Source organism: Cryptotermes secundus, unplaced genomic scaffold (assembly GCF_002891405.2).
Source record: "Cryptotermes secundus unplaced genomic scaffold, Csec_1.0 scaffold499, whole genome shotgun sequence".
NCBI classification, from domain to species: domain Eukaryota; kingdom Metazoa; phylum Arthropoda; class Insecta; order Blattodea; family Kalotermitidae; genus Cryptotermes; species Cryptotermes secundus.
The window spans coordinates 1,092,927-1,111,914 of record NW_019738354.1 but is presented as its reverse complement, the minus strand read 5'-3'; the positions used below and the strand labels follow the sequence as shown (position 1 = coordinate 1,111,914).

The 18,988-nt window shown below is 41.7% G+C and overlaps 2 protein-coding genes across 4 annotated transcripts; both read right to left on the bottom strand.

The window, feature by feature from the left end:
* Positions 1 to 973: 973 nt before the first annotated feature.
* LOC111870815 lies at positions 974 to 9,736 on the bottom strand. 3 transcript variants are annotated; one of them, XM_023863377.2, is made up of 5 exons: positions 9,586 to 9,732; positions 6,845 to 6,942; positions 4,441 to 4,541; positions 2,550 to 2,684; positions 974 to 1,821 (listed from the first exon to the last, which is right to left on the bottom strand). In XM_023863377.2, coding segments are annotated over exons 2-5 (348 nt in total). In that variant the 5' UTR covers positions 6,847 to 6,942; positions 9,586 to 9,732; the 3' UTR covers positions 974 to 1,711. The 3 variants fall into 3 exon arrangements, 2 of the variants coding, with proteins under 2 accessions (XP_023719145.1, XP_023719144.1); XR_002843926.2 differs by lacking the exon at positions 4,441 to 4,541 and having other exon boundaries at positions 9,586 to 9,736; XM_023863376.2 differs by lacking the exon at positions 6,845 to 6,942.
* A 1,660-nt stretch (positions 9,737 to 11,396) lies between these two features.
* LOC111870787 lies at positions 11,397 to 18,015 on the bottom strand. The gene is made up of 4 exons (XM_023863316.2): positions 17,928 to 18,015; positions 15,991 to 16,094; positions 13,321 to 13,443; positions 11,397 to 11,922 (listed from the first exon to the last, which is right to left on the bottom strand). Exons 1-4 carry the CDS (start codon positions 17,930 to 17,932, stop codon positions 11,822 to 11,824), a joined length of 333 nt encoding a protein of 110 aa, XP_023719084.1. The 5' UTR covers positions 17,933 to 18,015; the 3' UTR covers positions 11,397 to 11,821.
* Between the last annotated feature and the right edge of the window lie 973 nt (positions 18,016 to 18,988).

Genomic DNA, 18,988 nt, shown 5'->3' with positions numbered 1-18,988 from the left:
GGAAGAACTTCCCACCCCATCCTTGCAATTGCTTTCAATGTGACCTTTCTGGTCTTCGGTCAATAACCGCGGGACCCAACGAGCACAAACTTTCATATAGCCCAAGCTTTCAATCATCTCCTGTACTGCACTGTGCCCTATTCCAAGTTTTCGGGCTATTGTGTCCACAGTCACACGCCTGTCATCTTGAATGATCTCATTCACTCTTTCCTTGTTGCGTTCAGTTGAGGCTGTTCAAGGACGACCGCTCCGAGGCTCATCTTCGATGCTGGTGTTCCCATCTTTGAAACGTTTCACCCATCTTCGAACACTGCTCGCACCCATGCACACACTTCCATAAGCACGCTGAATTCAGAAAGCAGTGCGTTAGTGTCTTCGGATGGCTGGAAAGGAATTTTACAGAAGGGTAATTTTCAGACTCCCAGAACGCTGGAGAAATGTGTACAAAGAAGTGGCGATTATGTGGAAAAATAAAGAAAGGTCTGTAGATTGAGGTGGTGTATTTGGTTTGTCAATAATAAATCATGTTACTTTACAAAAAATTGTTGCTCATGACTTTCAGTACGACCTACGTATATACAAGGCTGCTGGAATATACTTACTTCCAAATGCATTTATGCTTCAGTGGCTGTCATGATTATTTCTTACAGATTTTTTTTTTCATTGGCGCTACAGCCCTCATTTGGGCCTAGGCCTACATACGGTAGGACTCCTTGGGCAGGTGATCAGCTCGTCGCAAGGCCTCTACCTGTACACAAACACAGAAAAACGCACACACACATCCATGCCCTGAGTGGGATTGGAACCCACGATCCCGGCTTCCGAGCGAGCGAAGACAGTGCATGCCCTAGACCGCTCGGCTACCGTGACCGGCATTTGTTACAGATACAGATCAATTGTTGTAGGTAAAAACTTGCTGTTGCAAAGTAATCACACTACTAATTGTCCCTAGAATGCTTTGCCCTCTATTTCGTTAAAAATTTAGCGCATTGGGAAATAGTTTAAATCAAATTTTGGATCTCAGTGAGATAAATGTTTATGCCATGTGCTTCATTGTTATATGACGATCTGTTTTTGAGGGGATTGAAGTTATATTTGAGCTTCATGTAAAATGTTGTTATATTAGGGCCGAAATGAACCGACACCGAATTCAACCAACATCTTCTGGTATATACACCTAACATCAAATGTAACTAAATTCACTGAGAGCTTTCTAAGGCTAAACAATCGCATGAACAGACACAAACTTATTATTATGGTATTTTATTTACACTTACTGTCAGTGTTTTAAAATTCTGAATTCAATGTACAATTCCCATAGAAAACACTCAAACGAAAAATTATATCTTCTGAGACATAGCATCATGTAGTCCTTTGAAAGTCAACGTTTCGACTCTGCCTGCCACCCGGCTCATACTGATTTGGTGGTTGGCTCATTCTTATACCCAGCAAATGGAGAGGACATATTCCTCCGAAACATCTGTTGACTTTTAACGAACTATACTGCTTTATATCCCAGAAGGTAGAACTCTTCATAACCACCGGTGTGAGAACCCAAAATCCTACAAAACGTTCTAACACTGATACTGCAACATTGGTCATTATCCATTGCAATTGTCAATTGCAGAACATAGGCACGGTATCTTCATACTTGCAACTGTTTACGTTGCAGTCACTTGAGATCATTGTTACGTCTGGAATATGGCGTCTGTTATTTAGCGGTATAAATCTTCTGCTCACTCGCAGTATGTTCGCGGGGAAGTACCGGTGGATCCTCCATTACTGCAGAGTAAGGCGGTGGTGGCCCGGTGGAAGGATAAACTGCGGATAATAGAGAGAGAAAGATGTGTAGGCCTCCTTTGCGAAATGACATATTTTGAGACAAGACGTAACCTCTACTGTAATACAGAGATTCTCGAGGAAAACATTTGTCATATCATTTGGCATCCCGTTACAAATAGTGATCACTTAGACACATTCACTTCCCTCTTAAATGCAACTTTACATATAGTTAGTCCTGTACTTAAAAATAAAAATTAAAAAAGTGATATATTAATGCAACAGGATGCTGAAACATAATATTAAAAATAGTGATATTTTGTTGTGGATATTTGAAAATGTGTAAGATGTGTCAGTCATTATATTTGTGGAAAAAAAATGATTAGAAATGACAAACAAAAGATTTACTGGTTGTAGACATGTGTTTGTACATTCCATGATATAATATGAGGAAATAGCCCATGGACAGCTAGTTAACATAAAGTGGCATAAGTCATTATCATAGCTCAGACCGATAGTCGTTGATTTAATCCCAGAAATTGGACGAAGTGGCAATGGTGCAGGTTTTTCTCGGATTTCCTTCGGTTTTCCCTCGCTGAATGCCATTCTTTTTATTGTTCCGTACTCATCTAGCACCGCACCTGAGATTCGCGACAGTCCTGATCAGGCAGCACATTATCACATGGTCTTTTAAGTCTGGAGCTTTTTCTGTGACCTAATATTTATCTATCACAGAGTAAGGAATTTCAGTTGCACCTAAAATTACATACTTGCTTGAGCTTGTAGAAGGTGATATGGGTACAATGGTGGTGGCTGCTGATTGCTGAATTGTAGGAGAGGCGCAGGAGGAAATGCAACTTGTTGATTTATCACTGTAGCCCTGGGAACGTTATTTCGAGCACAGCCTATATAAACATTGAATGTAGTTATCAGTATTAACAATATTTGCCAGCGTATAGCCTCTTTATATAGAGATACAGATTGAATTTCTCCTTGACGATTTCGTTACATAGCAGAAACAATAATATGAGTTTAATGTTGAATGAACAGGGACGAAGAGACGAAGAGAATAAGAATGAAGCGATCCAATGGGAGGTGTTCCCGCTTTCGGGCAGATCCGAGATAACAGCCCTTAAACGGGCCAGATTTAAAGGGCAGCGACCGAGGTAGTCACCCCGGGGCCTCCACAAAAATAAAACAATCCGCAGACCTTTCAGTTACAGTTACTTCTCTTACTCACTCACTCATGGAGCTGAGCCCTTCTTGAGGAGCTGCCAATTCTGCAGCTACTCAAGAATTTCCCAGAATTTTATGGAACCCGAAGGTTCATTACCGTGTTCACAAGAGCCCTTCACTGGTCCCTATCCTGAACCAGATCAATCCAATCCATACCATCCCATCCTATCTCTCTAAGATTCATTCTAATATTGTCCACCCACTTACGCCTTGGTCTTCCCAGTGGCCTCTTTCCGTCTGGCTTTCCCACCAATATCCTATAAGCATTCCTCGTCTCCCCCATTCGTACTACATGCCCTGCCCACCTCATTCTCCTAGACTTGATCACTCTAATTATACTTGGAGAAGAGTACAAGTTATGAAGCCCCTCATTATGCAGTTTTCTCCAACCTCCTGTCACTTCATCTATGTTCGGTCCAAATATTCTCCGCAACGCTCTGTTCTCAAACACCCTCAGTCTATGTTCCTCCCTTAATGTCAGAGACCAAGTTTCACACCCATACAGAACCACAGGCAAAATTATAGTTTTGTATATTCTAATTTTTATCTTTTTTTGACAGCAGACGAGAAGACGAAAGGTTCTGGACTGAATGGTAGCAAGCATTACCCAAGTTCAGTCTCCTCTTAATTTCCTCCTGAATGAGGTTTCGATCTGTTATCGTTCCCAAATATCTGAACTATGCCACATTTTCAAAACATATGTTTCCTATCTTTATGTCATGATTTTACACCGCCATGAGAACTTGACACGTCACACAACCCATATATGAACTTATCAGTTTTATGATATTGGCAAAATCGTCTTTAAAATGAACACATTTTATTTGGAAGTCAATATATATGTTTTCTAGCAAGTATGTCAGGTATTTAATTTCTACTGATTGAACAAACGTTACGGTTCAATCACCTTTTATTTTGTACGTTAACCACCGCGCCTCGCCATTCCGCAAATACTGGAGAATATGTTGAATCGTATTTAATGCACCGGTCCCTCATGAGTGCCAGCTGGGTAGCCTAATCATTATAGTGACTTGTCTAGGAGCTCGGCGGCTGATTTCGATTCCTGGTCTCAATATTTTTCTTTCCACAGCTACTTTCAGACCTCGTCACTGTTCTTGTCAATTTGTATTGTGGGCTTTCTCCTTAGGGGTAAATCAGCCGGAGTTACAAAGCTAACCACTCACTTCCATCTAGTGTCAAAGTTAAGAGCTACTTAAACTATACTTCCACAAGAAAGCCAAATTTCACAATGAGCTATAGAGCCAATACTTTAATTTTGCTTTCATATTTTAGTAATTAATGTAGGTCAGTAATGCAGAGCAGTGACCACAAAGTGAAAACGCCCTAGTTATATACAGCTAATGTTTGCTTCCTAACCGCTTGAGTAGTGAGTTTAGAGTGAAGAATATATTTGGATCGACTTACGTTGGGCACATTCCTCTCCAGTAAGCTCTATATACCATAGGAGAAAAGTAATCAGAACAGCGGCCACCAATATCACCACCCCACCGATTATGAGGTATGTCCTGTTGACATAAATTAAATAATTTTATGAATAAGTTTGACGCTGACGTTTTCAAAAATTCAAGAGAGGGCAAGAGTTTGATACTAGTTAACACAGTCATCAAACAGACATATATGTTGTACATTTTCCATTGTCTCATGTTATGTTAATAGCACGAAGTTTCTCAAGCTGACTCTGCTTCCGTCATAAGGCCAAATTGTGAGACCTACTTTGCTAGTCCAATAGATCGAGCTAATTTCTGGGCCGAGTAGTTTTCACACATTCAATTGATGACGGAAGCACGCCTACCTTCCGAAACATCACGGTTTTAACAAAATGGTGGAAAATACTGTGACTTATCGACCCACTGCTAGGAAACAGCTCGATATACACGTTCCCGCGGAGACAGATTCTTGGTAAACAGTCCGTTACTATGTAACGCGTAAAATACGCGACAATAAAGGTAATCCATTTCTAGGTGACGGGCCAATAAACATTCCCATTCTTGACAACAGAAGAGATGAGAACTATGTGGTTCGCATATATATATATATATATATATATTGCTGGGCAAAGGATGTGTTTTCTATGGATCCGCCTCGAGACTATATAAGTAAAAGCAAAGTTGTCCCTGTGCTTAACTAATTAAGCACTGCGCCATGGAGGTGTATGGGGTAGTGGATGTATAGAGCCACATTTTCTTGACCCCGGCACTAGTTGGAGGTGAGTGGTCAGCTTCACGCCCCTGCCACTTTTACCCCGGGGAAAGAGCTCCCGGTACTCATTGTGTTTGAGGTTGGTTGGATCCCAGAGCCAGTCTGAACGACTTGAAGAAGAGAAAATTCTTGACCCCACCGGGACTCGAACTCCGACCCCTCGGTCGTCCAGCCCGTAGCCAGTCGCTATACCGACTGAGGTATCCCGGCTCTTAGACTATATAAGTAGTACAGTCGTAAATCAGAAGTCAGTCATAGAAGGAAAACGAGAATAGGGAAAGACCTCGGTAGTAGATTGACTGAATTGCAGTAATTGATTGTGATTGCGAGTGATTGTAAAATAAGCTGTCACTAAAGCCAGTCATCCACTGCAGAACCCGCTATTGTTAGTCACACAAACCCCGGATACGTGACAATATCCAACGCCTGTTTCAGTTCAATAACACGTCTTCATCATGATGAAAACTGTACGAAACCAAGATTCGAATCCGGAACTTTCCGGATTCAAAGCAAGATCAATAACCAGTCGACGGCACAAAGTTAGGTCCAATAAGGAAGAGAAGAAAGGAAGAAAGTACGAAAAGTATGATACAGAAAAGAATAAAGAAAGAGAGAGGAAAATAGGAAAGCAAGTCTGCTTGCCCTAAATCTGCTCTTTTATGACACCAGGTAAAGTGTTTAATTTTATTTTTCTTTATTGTAACTGAGTGCTGCCGATCAAAGTGGTCACGCGGTATAGGGCACGGAATGTCTTCGTCTGCAAAAACACTTGGATCGTGGGTTCGAATCCCACTCGAGGTATGCATGTCTGTCTGCGTTTATTCTGTATTTGTGTTGTCCTGTGTAGGTATCGGTCTTACGATGGGTCGATCCCCCGTTCAAGGAGCCCTACCGACTCTCTGTAAGATTAAGAAACTGAAGAGATACGAAACGGTTCACGGGTCCCTTATGCTCCTCGCAACAAGAAATTAAGCAATAAAAACAAATAAATAATTGTGTATCAACAAGCCGACCCCATTGGATGCAAAATTCAAGGGACAAAACTTCTTAAAAATAACTAATGAAGGGCTGTTGAATTCTTTTCCCGCGCCTGAAAGTTTTTGCAAGTTCATCACTGTGTATGACTCACCTCATCGATCGCCTCAAACGCCACTCTCCTTTATTCTGTCATGGCCAGTGAAGCTCCGAAACCAAATTTCAGGTACAGCCCCATAAATAACGCACTGATCCATTCTTTCGCTTTATTATTCTGTAAGTTAAATTTTTTGGGATGGGGTGAGACTGAATCCACTTGGTACGTCAGCCACTGATTGGCCTATTGCATCAGCCCCGGATGATAGATGGTGATGAATGTGGAGCAGTCGCTGGAATGAGAATTGGTAAGGGAAACCGAAATACTCGGAGAAAACCTGCCAGTGTCACTTTGTCCACCAAAAATCCAACATTACGTGACCTGGGCTCGAACCCGGCGGCTAACTGCCTGTATTATTATTTTTACTCTGTGAAGTTGTTAGCTCTGCGAACACTCAGATACATTCAGGTTACTGGGAAGAATTAGAAGCGTAACTGAGCAGCTTTATACTTAAATGATGAATTTCATTCAACTTACATTGTGCGCTTTCTTTTTGGCTGGGTCAATACAAGAATATCAGGACAATCAAGATTGCAGCAACCACCATTACGAGCCCTCCGATTATGATCCACACTCTGTTGGCAGACATTAAATATTCCATATGAAAGAACAGAACCTGCTTAATTGTTCGTCTGAATATCTTTTCCTTCAATAATGTTAATCTTATTCTAAGCAAATATTTTCTTTATTTGTAAATATGGCCTAAAAGTTCATGACGATGGTATATTAATACAGTTATTAGGCTGTTTGGACGTTGCTTACCGTCCAATTCCTTTATTTAAAACTGTGTTTAGGAGATTAGACTCTGCCTCCGTCCTCAGGTAAAATGCGTACTCAGTCGATAGATAGGGACTAGCTCTATCGATTGGGCGCAACTGAGTGGATCCTTTACCTGAGGATGGAGACACAGACCAGTCTCCGAAACGTTGTTTTAAATAAAATATTGGACGATGCGTAATGTCCAAGATGTCAGTAAGTTCATCTGTTTATAGTTTACGTCACGATAGTGCCAATAACTAACACTAAACAGCATCGAATGGTTGGGTAATCGTGAGCGATGACTAGGAAAAGATATGGAAGGGGAGGATCTTGGATTAATTTAAGTTACTGTCTAGGCGTTTACCTTGAATCAATGTGGAAAGATACAAAAAGAAACTTCAGTTGGATAGTCAGTCTCCTTGCCGAGATTAAAACCGATCTCTTGCAGAAGCGTTACGTGTCAGCAGTCTAGCTGGGTACCAAACATGCAGTAAGAGAAAATTATGCTCTTCTTTGATGATCTAATGGCCAATGGATAAACGGAAGATTAATTTCAGGGAAGGGTAAGGTAAAAGTAAAGTTGTCCCTGTGCTCAACGAATTAAGCACTACGCCATGAAGACGTATGGGGGAGTGGATGTATAGATCCACATTTTCTTTACTTCAGCACTAGCTGAAGGTGAGCTGTCACCTTCACGCCCCTGCCGTTTTATCCCCGGTACCCATTAGATAGGAGTTTGGGTGAACCCCAGAGGCGGTCTGGACAATTTTTCGGGGAATGGTTCTTGAACTTAAAATTTTTGTTGGATAAAAATGAGGGAAATCACGTTTTGTAGAAGAAAATGATTCCAAGATTTTATTACAAACTGCACTGTAAAACACGGTTTCGGGATGAACTTCAGACATTGCATTAGATGTGACATGTGCCAGACAAATGACATTCGGGGAAACGAAGAAACGGAAACAAGCGAAGGATCTAAAGGAAAGAAAAGCGATATGAATAATATAAACCGGATGTGACGAAAGAGAGGAAGCGGCGGCTAAGAGTACCGGAAACATGTTTCGCCTGTTGATGTAATTGACTGTAGCCAACCTACTTGTGTTTCCCCATTGTCTGCATTTTGATCTATATTACAGATAGGAGATACATCACTTAGGGAACTGAAAGCGTGGAATCTGTATTGCCATACAAATACAACCGGTACCGGTTCTCACGGTCTCTTCGCTTGCAGATTTCTTATATTTTTTCTTCTACCCTGAAGATGGAGGCGATACGTTCCTCCGAAACGTCGGTTAACACCACATATACACGGTGCCAAATCCCAGAAGACTGCTTTCTTCATAGTCACCGCCGTGAAAGTCTCAAATCTTACATGTTATTTTCATTTCGAAGAAGTGTTGCAGAGGATACCTACTGTGAATAAGAGAACACTAAAAATACTTAAAGCCAAAAATATTGTGATAAAGCAATGAAAGTCTGGTGGATATACGTAGCTTTGTAACATAGGGCACAAAATGCTTCATAGCAGATTGCTTTGCTCCAAATTTACCATTAGTATAACTAACTCCATAGAGCAGGACCCATCTTGAGACGCTGATAGTTTCTCAGCTACGGAATGTCTGAAGTTTGTAAATGCTAAAGCCTTGTATTTGAAAAAAAAAAGCATCAGGTATGGCGTTGTGGGAAGTAATATTGATGTATATGTTATTTTGTATTCCCTTGTAGACTGAAATGTACTGGCGTTTTATCTGTGAGGAACTATGTGGATATGTCTGCTCAGAAACCAGTTACTAAGTCGGCTGTTTGGCCACGCCATAGCTCAAGCGGTTAGTCGCTGGCTTCCCACCGCGGCGGCCCGTGTTCAAGTGGGATTTGTGGTGGACAAAATGGCGCTGGGGTAGGTTTTCTCCGAGTACTTCTGTTTCCCGTGTCAATCTTCATTCCACCTATTGATCCACAATCACCCTTACCTATCATCTGGGGCTGGTACAATAGGCCAGAAGTGGCCGCAGTACAAGGGACTTAGTCCCACCCCACTAGGAAAAAAAAGTAGGCTCTCACCCAAAGTACTGTAATTTCGCTTTTGAGTGTGACACAGAGAACATATGTGCAACTAGAGCTTCACAGGAATCACTCAACGCCGAGAAGGGAGTAGTTGGAGCCTTTAACCGTTACTGTGCCCCTTGATTTCCTTGTGCTTAGGCAAAAAACATAGGAGGATAACACTAAATCAGTATCAAAGAGGCAGGATGTAGGGTTTTTGACACAATTCATCTGATTCAGGATACGGTCAGTTGAGGGATGTTGTAAACACGGTAATTGGGCTTCGAGGACGAGGAATTCTTGAGTAGCTGGAGAACTGTGGCCCGTTTTTTAAGAACTCTGATGAACTTAGGTACGTACTAGGTAACTTAACCTTTAAATGCAACTACGGACCCTACCGATAGTTTTGTACTCACTTCAGCATTCTAGAAGCACGGTCACTCGATCACCCCTCCGGACGCGAACCTCGAACAAAGTGCGTTGATGTTGTGGCGTTCAGTTTCCCAGTACTTCTGTGAGACTACGCTTAGACAGGAATCTGCTTCCTCGTACAGTGGTCTGATAGCAAAATAGGAAGCAAGGAACATGCGTTGAGAACGTATGACGTTGGCATGCCGGAAGACCATTGTCAGCTTTGGTACTTGTTTTGTGTGTGGTTGGCAATACTGAGGGTTTGTTACGTTTGTTGGTATTAACTCGTTTCTCCTACCGTTCGTTTTAATAACTTCTCTACTCTTTGCAGATCATAGATACCATCAGGGTAAAATGACTTGCTTAATTAATATCGGTATGATTTCAGGAATATCAAATCAAGGAAGATGGGATGGGCAAGACATGTAGCACGATTGGGGAGAAGAGGAATGCATGTAGGATATTAGTGGGAAAGCCGGAGTGAAAGAGACCACTTGGAAGACAAAGACGTAGGTGGCAGGATAATATTAAAATGGATCTTAGAGACATAGGATGGGGTGGTATGGACTGGATTCATCTGACTCAGGATAGGGACCAGTGGAGGGCTGTCATGAACATGGTAATGAACCTTCGGGTTCCATTAATTTGCTGAGAAGTTCTTGAGTAGCTGCACAACTGGCGGCTTCTCAAGAAGGGCTCAGCTTAATGAGGTTAGATATGACTTAAGGAATTTGCTGACCACAGTACCCTCAAAATAGCCTCTTCGAGAGTTTGGAATAATTTCTCTAGGTGAATATTCTATAGGCATTGTGCGCCTCGCCAAATAAACTCTAGCTGACAGAGACTACCAAGGGGCTAATTTAAGTTTCGGTATCAGTGTGTTGAGCTAATCTCTGTTGTCCCCTCTGGAGCACAGATAATCTGTGAAACACTTCAACCGGATCCTGTCAACAACAACTCTCTTAATCTCACTTCATAGCTTCCCCCCTTTCATGACTTCTTCATCGACCGTCCTCTTTCAGGTGTTTCTGGGACGACTGCGCCTTCGAACCCCCTGGGCGTTTCAGTTTAGTGACGACTTTTCTATGGATCCACTGGGTGTCCTTAGGGTATGACCAGTCCAGCGCCATTTTCTCTTTTTCTGGTTGACAGTTGGCTGCTTTTCTCTAATTTTCCGTAGATCTTCATTTGATATAGTTTCTGGCTATCTTACATTAATATTGCGGTCTAAGGCATGTACTCTCTTCGCTCGCTTGGAAACTTGGATCGTGGGTTCGAATCCCACTCAGGGCACGAATGTTTAGTTTGTGTGTGTGTGTTTTTCTGTGTTTGTGTACAGGTAGAGGCCTTGCGACGAGCTGATCACCCGCCCAAGGAGTCCTACCGAATGTGTAAGATCTAGAAAAACCGAAGTGAACGGAGAAGTTCATGGAGGTAGGCCTAGGCCCACTGGGGCTGTAGTGCCAAGGAAAAAACAATTAGCGATTAATAAAGACCTACATTCTGTTTGTAATTTGTTGGGTAACTTCCCACGTTTCACAAGCATAAAGGAGTGACGTCACATTGGTACTGAAGATTTGGAGTTCAGTCCTTTTGAAGACGTTGGTCTCAATGTATAAAAATTCAGAAATCTATGTACTATCAAGAATAGAATGCATAAATATTAATGACTGTATTAAATTTATATTCTGGTGTTATTTCTTTCCAAATATTTATATCAATTTTATATACAAATTTTGAATAGATAAGAGCAAGTAACGTAACAAAGGATTAAATACATCAGTTATATTTATTTCACAGTAAACGTATAGTTAACAGCAGAAATTCGATAATCACGGCGCATAGTCACAAATGTATCTTCAGTGTTACTTCTTTTAAGATAATATTTACATGTCTCTATGCAAAAAAAAAAAGAGTAACAGATACTGCTTGTGAGATTTGAAGCTCTCACGCCGGGTAGCTAAGCATATTATTGTCTTCCGGGATTTGAAGCCATATAGATATTTGCCGACGTTTCGGAGCAGTATGCTGTTACGCCGTGTAGTCTGTTAGACACGAATTTTGGAAGGAACATGTTATTTTGTTTTGTTCTGAAGATAAGAAGATGACATGTTCCTCCGAAACGTCAGAATACATGGGGTCACATCCCAGAAGACAGAAATCTTCAGTTTTGAGTTGTGTCACAGAATACGATATATGTTCAAATATTTATTATAGAATATGCATGTAGGTTCGGTGTCGTTATCTTGCGATGGTAGAAGGATGTACGCTGTAGGCCGGTGTTTGAGTCTGCATTGTTACTGCCAACGAATATGGCGGAGGCGGAGCATTTTGTGAATTATCTGTGGACAGCAAAGTGTAACAGACATGTAAGGTAGCTGAGTGACACAATGTGAACGCCAGAAGCTTTTATAAGACCACTAAATCCGTGTTTCTGAGGATGTTAAATAAACTTACTTACTTACTAATGGATCTAAGTCCTTCTTGAGGAGCCGCCAATTCAGCAGCTACTCAAGAATTGCCCAGAATTTTATGGAACCCGAAAGTTCATTACCGTGTTCACAAGATCCCTCCACTGGTTACTGTCCTGAACCAGCTCAATCCAATCCATACATCCCATCCTATCTCTCTAAGGTCCATTTTAATATTGTCCGCCCACCTACGCCTTTGTCTTCCCAGTGGTCTCTTTCCTTCTGGATTTCCCACCAATACCCTATATGCATTTCGCTTTTCCCCCATTTGTGCTACATGCCCTGCCCATCTTATCTTCCTTAGACTAAATATGAAAATAAATTAAAGCTGCTGGAAGAAGCGAGACGAAGCGAAGCAGTGTGTGAGATTTGCGGTTTTATCGGCTGTAGATATCTGTGACCTTCCGGTTATGATACCGTGTACCTTCTTGTAAAGTCTCAGGCACCAGATTTTGACTGAAGCATTGGTGAGCATCTCCCAGACTACACGGCTTTAAACTCAGAAGCCCGCAGTACAGACCAAAACGTATCCATCCCTTCAGTCCCCTACGTCATAATATTGTATACTGTTCTTTCAGTGAGGGCACTATGCTGCAAACCTGAAAGTCTCGGGTTCGATTCCTGATTAGGCCCTTGGATTTTTCAATTGACTTAATCCCTCCAGCCGCACTATGGCTCTGGGGTCGACTCAGCCTCTAACAGAAATTAGTACCTGAAATCTTTTCCAGAGGATAAAGGGCGGCTGACAACGTTCGCGGGAACGTATTGCCTCCATCTTAAAGGTGGAATAATCAGGGCAAGATACCAGCGTGACAGGAGTTGGGAAGCAGAAAAACTCTGCTCTGCATTTCACGCTGATATCTTGCTCGGATTATTCGACTCTGAAGATTGAGGCGACAAGTTCCACCGAAACGTAGGTTGACTTTCAAAGGAGCACACGGCGTTACATCCCAGAAGATACTATTCTTCATGGTCTTAATTCATATTCGGAAGGTGCTCATTTCGAATCTCGGCCGGGGACAACTGCTGTCCTGACTGGAAATTTTCGTACTTCTCAGTGCCTGCAGCTTCCAGACGCTAGGATAGTACATCTCTAAGGACACGACTGCTTTCTTCCAAATATTTTCTAATTTATCCTTCGTCTGTCATCCTACCATTCGACGCTATATATTCTTATGCTGGCAGCGTCGTGAAGTAACCCTAAGCAAAGACGTCATGTGAGTGCGTTCTCGTATCGTACAGTAGATAAAGATGATGTTATATACGAACAATGATGGTTGTATTGAGAGTGGTCTGAATATGGTGGCGGTGCCCCTATGTAGTACGGTTGAGTCTGGTGCTCCACGTGCTGAGGATTCGCCTCGCTAGCAACAACCAGAATAGTACCATCGTCTGGAAAGAAACAAGATATTGTGTTAGAATTATGTATTTTTATCCGAACACGAGAATATATTTATATTCTATAAGTAATTAGACTATTACTATTTACGCTGGGAAGCTGCGAATATATTGAATAAGCAGTCGCGGACAGTCAACAAGGGGTGGTCCTCCTGCTTGGAGGTTGGTCATAGGGCTAACAACTCACCGTAAAAAATAATCAAGTTACGAAAATGAACACAAAGCCTCGGACCTGGATGGATCCTCTGGATAATCGACCTAGGCTAAAGAAAGTGGACATGAGATTCGGTACTTGGAATGTACGAAGTTTGTATAAGGCAGGCTCGCTCAGGGCAGTGAAAGAATAAATCTTAAAATATAAGTTAGATTTAGCGGGAGTACCGGAAGTCAGATGGGACGGAGGTGCATCGAACCAGCACATTTTTTCTATGGAAATTGGAATGAAAATCATGAATTAGGTACTATTAATGCTAAGTGTATAAAATAATTATCATGACTATCCATCTTATGGTTCATCTCTGAAATTACTCAATGAATTTGTAGCATTATTTTGGATTAGATGAATATTTGTCGCGCGAATTTAATTTTGTTTTATATACGTTCGGTATAACCCTTAATTAACAAGGAATTGAAATATAAAATAAAACGAAAAGCTGTCCCAATTAATTAAACACTGTACCATGAAGACATATGGAGGAGTGGAGGTATAGCTCCACTATTCTTGAAAGATATATAATGGGACAGTCTACACAACAGTAATTCTGAAGAAAACAAAATAGGCACTACTGTGCAATGCGACCTTGTAGCATTGTAAATCGATACCAGCGTTTCGATAGAACATGCTACTTCCATCTTCAGCATCGAAGGGACTGGGATGAGCACGCACCGAGCTCCATCTTCTCTCCCCTTCCAGTGGATCTGAGTACCCCCCCTTCTGTGGGCCCCAATCAGGTTCTTTCTCTCCCCAACGCCACTGCCAGGGCTTCTCGAAGGACCCTAGCAGCATTTTACACGGCAGTGGTTCGAGTGATTGGAGCTCTTGGAAATTGTATTCGCAGACTTTATGTATAATTTAACCGTATCTTCAGCCTTCAAACTTTGACCCTGAGGATGGAATCAGCATGTTCCACCGAAACATTGGAATATACTTATTACGTACACTGTGCTATAACCCAGAAGACGACAATCTAAGTTTAGAGCAGATAAGAATCAGGGAATGATTGTTAGATGTCTGTTCAGAATCCTTTATCTCCCAATCTGTTATCTTGAATATCTGAAGATTAATATTTGAAGGATCAGTACAGGCTACACAGGATTTTCATGCTAGCAATCCTATTTCATACGAGACTTCTCTCACTCAGATGCAGTAACACTGACTGAGGGCGTTTGAAAAAAATGATGTTGAGGACAGTGCTGGGCCTCTAACGCAGATGCAGTAACACGGACTGAGGGCGTTTGAAAAAAATGATGTTGAGGATAGTGCTGGGCCTCTCACTCAGATGCAGTAACACGGACTGAGGGCGTTTGAAAAAAAAATGATGTTGAGGACAGTGCTGGGCTCTAAGACAGAGGAAGTAACAGGAAGACGGAGATAGCTACATAATAAGGAAATAGGCATTTATGCTTTTCAATAAATAATAGAGAATCAGTTCAAGTAATATGAGGTAGGCGGGTTATACAGCACGAATGGGGAGTTGACAAATGCTTGTAGAATTCAGCAGGAAAGCCAGAAAGGAAGAGCTTACTTTGTAGACATAGGCATAGATGGAAAATATCTATTGAAATTGAACTTAAAGAAATAGCATGTGAGGTTATGGACTGAATTCAGCTGCTCCAGGATAAGGCCCACTGGCGGGGCTTTGTGAAATTAATCTGCGGCTTCCATGAGAGGTGGGTAAGCGACTGTGAGCATCTCAAAGCTTCATCGGGTCATCGAGATGTTTTCTAGAGATAAGGCTTCTGAAGTATTATCGAGAGGTGCCCGATTCGAAGCTCGGCCATGGAGCCGACTGCCTTGAGTGAGATTTTCATAATTTATCTCAGTTTCTCTACGTGAATACTGCGAAAACACCGTGAAATATACCACGACGTCTACCTTCTACGTCCTCTACTATTCATCATTCACTATCATAGACTCATTCGATGCTATATGATATGAATTATTGGTGAAAAAGGTAAAGCTATCCCTGAAACAAACCGTGGAGGCCCATAGGGTTGTGAAACGTCGAGGCTTCCACCTTTTCTAGATAATCGGTTCACAGATGGCGGTGAGGTCAGCCTTACGTGCCCGCCGCCCTTTACCCCCAGGAATATTCCTCGTACTCATTTCTGTTAGAGGCTGAGTGAACCCCAGAGTCATAGTGCGGCTGGAAGGATTAGGTCAATTGAAAAATCCAATCGAATCCACCTTCCGGCTTGCAGCATAGTGCGTCAACGAACTACGCTACCGCGTGCCCCCATGAATTATTGATAGCGTCTTTAAATAACTCGCAATTAAATAAATGCTCACATGAATACACTGAGTCAATTAACAATACATACGTATCTGCGACTGACGTTTCTTGAGAACAGAGCACCACCAGTACAGCACCAGAACCAATGCGATGGTCAACAGAGTTCCGGAAACCAGCCCCGTGAGACTGAAGCTTTTGTTGAAAGAAACGACAAGTTGTTATGAAAGCATACAATATCAGATGCCAGCGGATTTAATTTAAAATAACAAACTTAATAGCTTCACAATCCTTTGAGGTTATCTATCTACCTAACTAAATACCTGCCTAACAAACTACGAACGTAACTATTACCGAAAACCGTAACTTAAGTAACTGAGTACATGGCCTGAAATATTTCTTGAAATGTTCAGATTTACAGAGATAATGAAGAAAATCACCGCCTGTATGAAAACCAAAGTCCTGCCTCCATTTTCACATTGGACTCTTGTCTTGAGCCATTTAAGTCAGCATGTTCACACGCTGATTTTCTGAGACTTATATAAATAGTATTGCTCGCCAACGAATCTGCTGGGATAGTATCTCGTATTGGTCACGACCGCTTCCTTCCAAATTCTTTTCACTTCTTTAGTCATCCTATCATCCGACGTTGTATAGTCTGGATATTTTAAATAACCCCAAAATTTGTGCCTCTAAGCTCTCAAGTAATATTTTCCTTCAGTTTTGACACTGAAGTTTTGTATGAATTTCATAGTTCTTCCACATATGTTACATTACCATTTGAAGTTCTGTACGGTGGCACAGACTACCACAGTACTGGATTTGATGTTCTCAATGCATATTGTCTTCTGTATTATAAGGTCATGTAGTCCGGTGAAATTCAATTAACATTTCAGAGGAACATGTCGCTCCCATCTTCAGGGTCGAAGGGTAACCCAAACAGGATACCGGCTTGAAATAGGCAGCAGATATAGCTGGCTCTGTGATATATTTCTCCGAAACTTTGCCTGTATTTCACCGGAAGACACGGCGCTGTATCCCTGAAGGTAGAACTCTACCTTCGTATCATTTACGTTACTTCAGAATTTGTTTAAGCGTGTAAGGTGGATGCACAGTTCACATGTGTCACCGACAGTCTTGCGTGATGAGCTAACTGCCTCACAAAATCGCAAAGAGAAACAGTTGCCATGGCAACTCACAAAGGACTCAATACTGCAGTTGCTACTTTTGTCTTTGAACAAACCGGAAGTTGGTGCACACTGATATGTCACTATGTTGTACACTTATCAATATATTAGTTCTGTAAGCCTCTCTTTACAAAGGAGGTCTTGTGTTTCAGTTTTGATCAGAGAATTTTCTTGTACTTACGCCATTGTGCTCACAAAATCGCAAAGAGAAACAGTTGCCATGGCAACTCACAAAGGACTCAATACTGCAGTTGCTACTTTTGCTTTTGAAGAAACCGGAAGTTGGTGCACACCGATATGTCACTATGTTGTACACTTATCAATATATTAGTTCTGTAAGCCTCTCTTTATAAAGGAGGTCTTGTGTTTCAGTTTTGATCAGAGAATTTTCTTGTACTTACGCCATTGTGCTCACAAAATCGCAAAGAGAAACAGTTGCCATGGCAACTCACAAAGGACTCAATACTGCAGTTGCTACTTTTGCTTTTGAAGAAACCGGAAGTTGGTGCACACTGATATGTCACTATGTTGTACACTTATCAATATATTAGTTCTGTAAGCCTCTCTTTACAAAGGAGGTCTTGTGTTTCAGTTTTGATCAGAGAATTTTCTTGTACTTACGCCATTGTGCTCACAAAATCGCAAAGAGAAACAGTTGCCATGGCAACTCACAAAGGACTCAATACTGCAGTTGCTACTTTTGCTTTTGAAGAAACCGGAAGTTGGTGCACACCGATATGTCACTATGTTGTACACTTATCAATATATTAGTTCTGTAAGCCTCTCTTTACAAAGGAGGTCTTGTGTTTCAGTTCTGATCAGAGAATTCTCTTGTACTTACGCCATTGTGCTAATTCCTAAATTGTATTCTTAAATCTGAAGTATATCCACAGGTCTGCTGCGGCGTGTTCACTGTTGGGGCAATGTCGTGTGAGTTCTGTCACTGTGAAATCGTGTCCGGGCTTATCAGAACTTTGTTATCTTATTAGATTATAAGACAATGCTTTGAAAGCGTAAAACACACAGAGTTGCTTTACTGCTCAAACTGCATTGCATTTAGCCTGTACGAAGTTTCGTTGTTTTCGTACGAGTGGTGTTTCGGGCGTGAGCCAGAAGTTTTCGACTTCGCATTACGGTCCGAATCGGTACAGTGTAGAGCCTGCTTTATGTGAAGGGGAAGTTAAAGCTTTATCCGTTGTATCACAAAACGTCTCGTTGGTAAAAGCGTCGTACAGAACGTGAGACATAGAAGCTGTTACGTTATGTTTCTATGTATATACAGGGTGTTTCACGACTTCAGGGCATAACTGCAGGAGGTGATTTCCTAGGTCTTTGTGATAAAAAAAAGTTCATATAAACATGTGTCCCATTTTGGACGGTTACGGAGTTATGACCGTTTTAAACTCAGAAGCTAAGGTAATGATTACTGACAATAAACGGAACAAAATAATAAACCAGCATAATACATGATACATTTAAAATATGAATGTAAAGTCAACTTCGTGAAATTACCTTTAATTTGAATTTATTGGTGCTTAAAGCTGATTTTCAAAAATGCCACCGCCGGACGCAACACAGGCTGCCGCTCGGTTGTGAACCGCGACGGACATACCAGCCCACCCCGCCTTAGGTAGCTCTCAAGTGTCGAGATAACGAGAACGCTCTGTCTGTAGCTGGCTAAAAATAGCGACCCGCCAGCTGACAGACGCGGTTCACACGAAGGCGTGTACTTGAATGAAAAGTCGGTCATAACTCCGTAACCGTCCAAAATCGGACACATGTTTATGTGAACTTTTTTGATCACAAAGACCTAGGAAATCACCTCCTGCAGTTATGCGCTAAAGTCTATGTATGTACTAAATATGTGTGTTATAAGACTACGTGGGCATTGTACTCACGCCA

What these genes read in the sequence shown, in the direction of transcription:
- LOC111870815 (XM_023863376.2), bottom strand. An exon ending in TGGAGAGGAATGTGCCCAAC is followed by an intron (nt 2,685 to 4,440) that starts GTAAGTCGATCC and finishes ATGTTTATATAG; the next exon opens with GCTGTGCTCGAAATAACGTT. An exon ending in CCTTCTACAAGCTCAAGCAA is followed by an intron (nt 1,822 to 2,549) that starts GTATGTAATTTT and finishes TATTATCCGCAG; the next exon opens with TTTATCCTTCCACCGGGCCA.
- LOC111870787 (XM_023863316.2), bottom strand. An exon ending in GAAACGTCAGTCGCAGATAC is followed by an intron (nt 13,444 to 15,990) that starts GTATGTATTGTT and finishes GTTTCTTTCCAG; the next exon opens with ACGATGGTACTATTCTGGTT. An exon ending in CTCTCAATACAACCATCATT is followed by an intron (nt 11,923 to 13,320) that starts GTTCGTATATAA and finishes TGCTGTCCACAG; the next exon opens with ATAATTCACAAAATGCTCCG.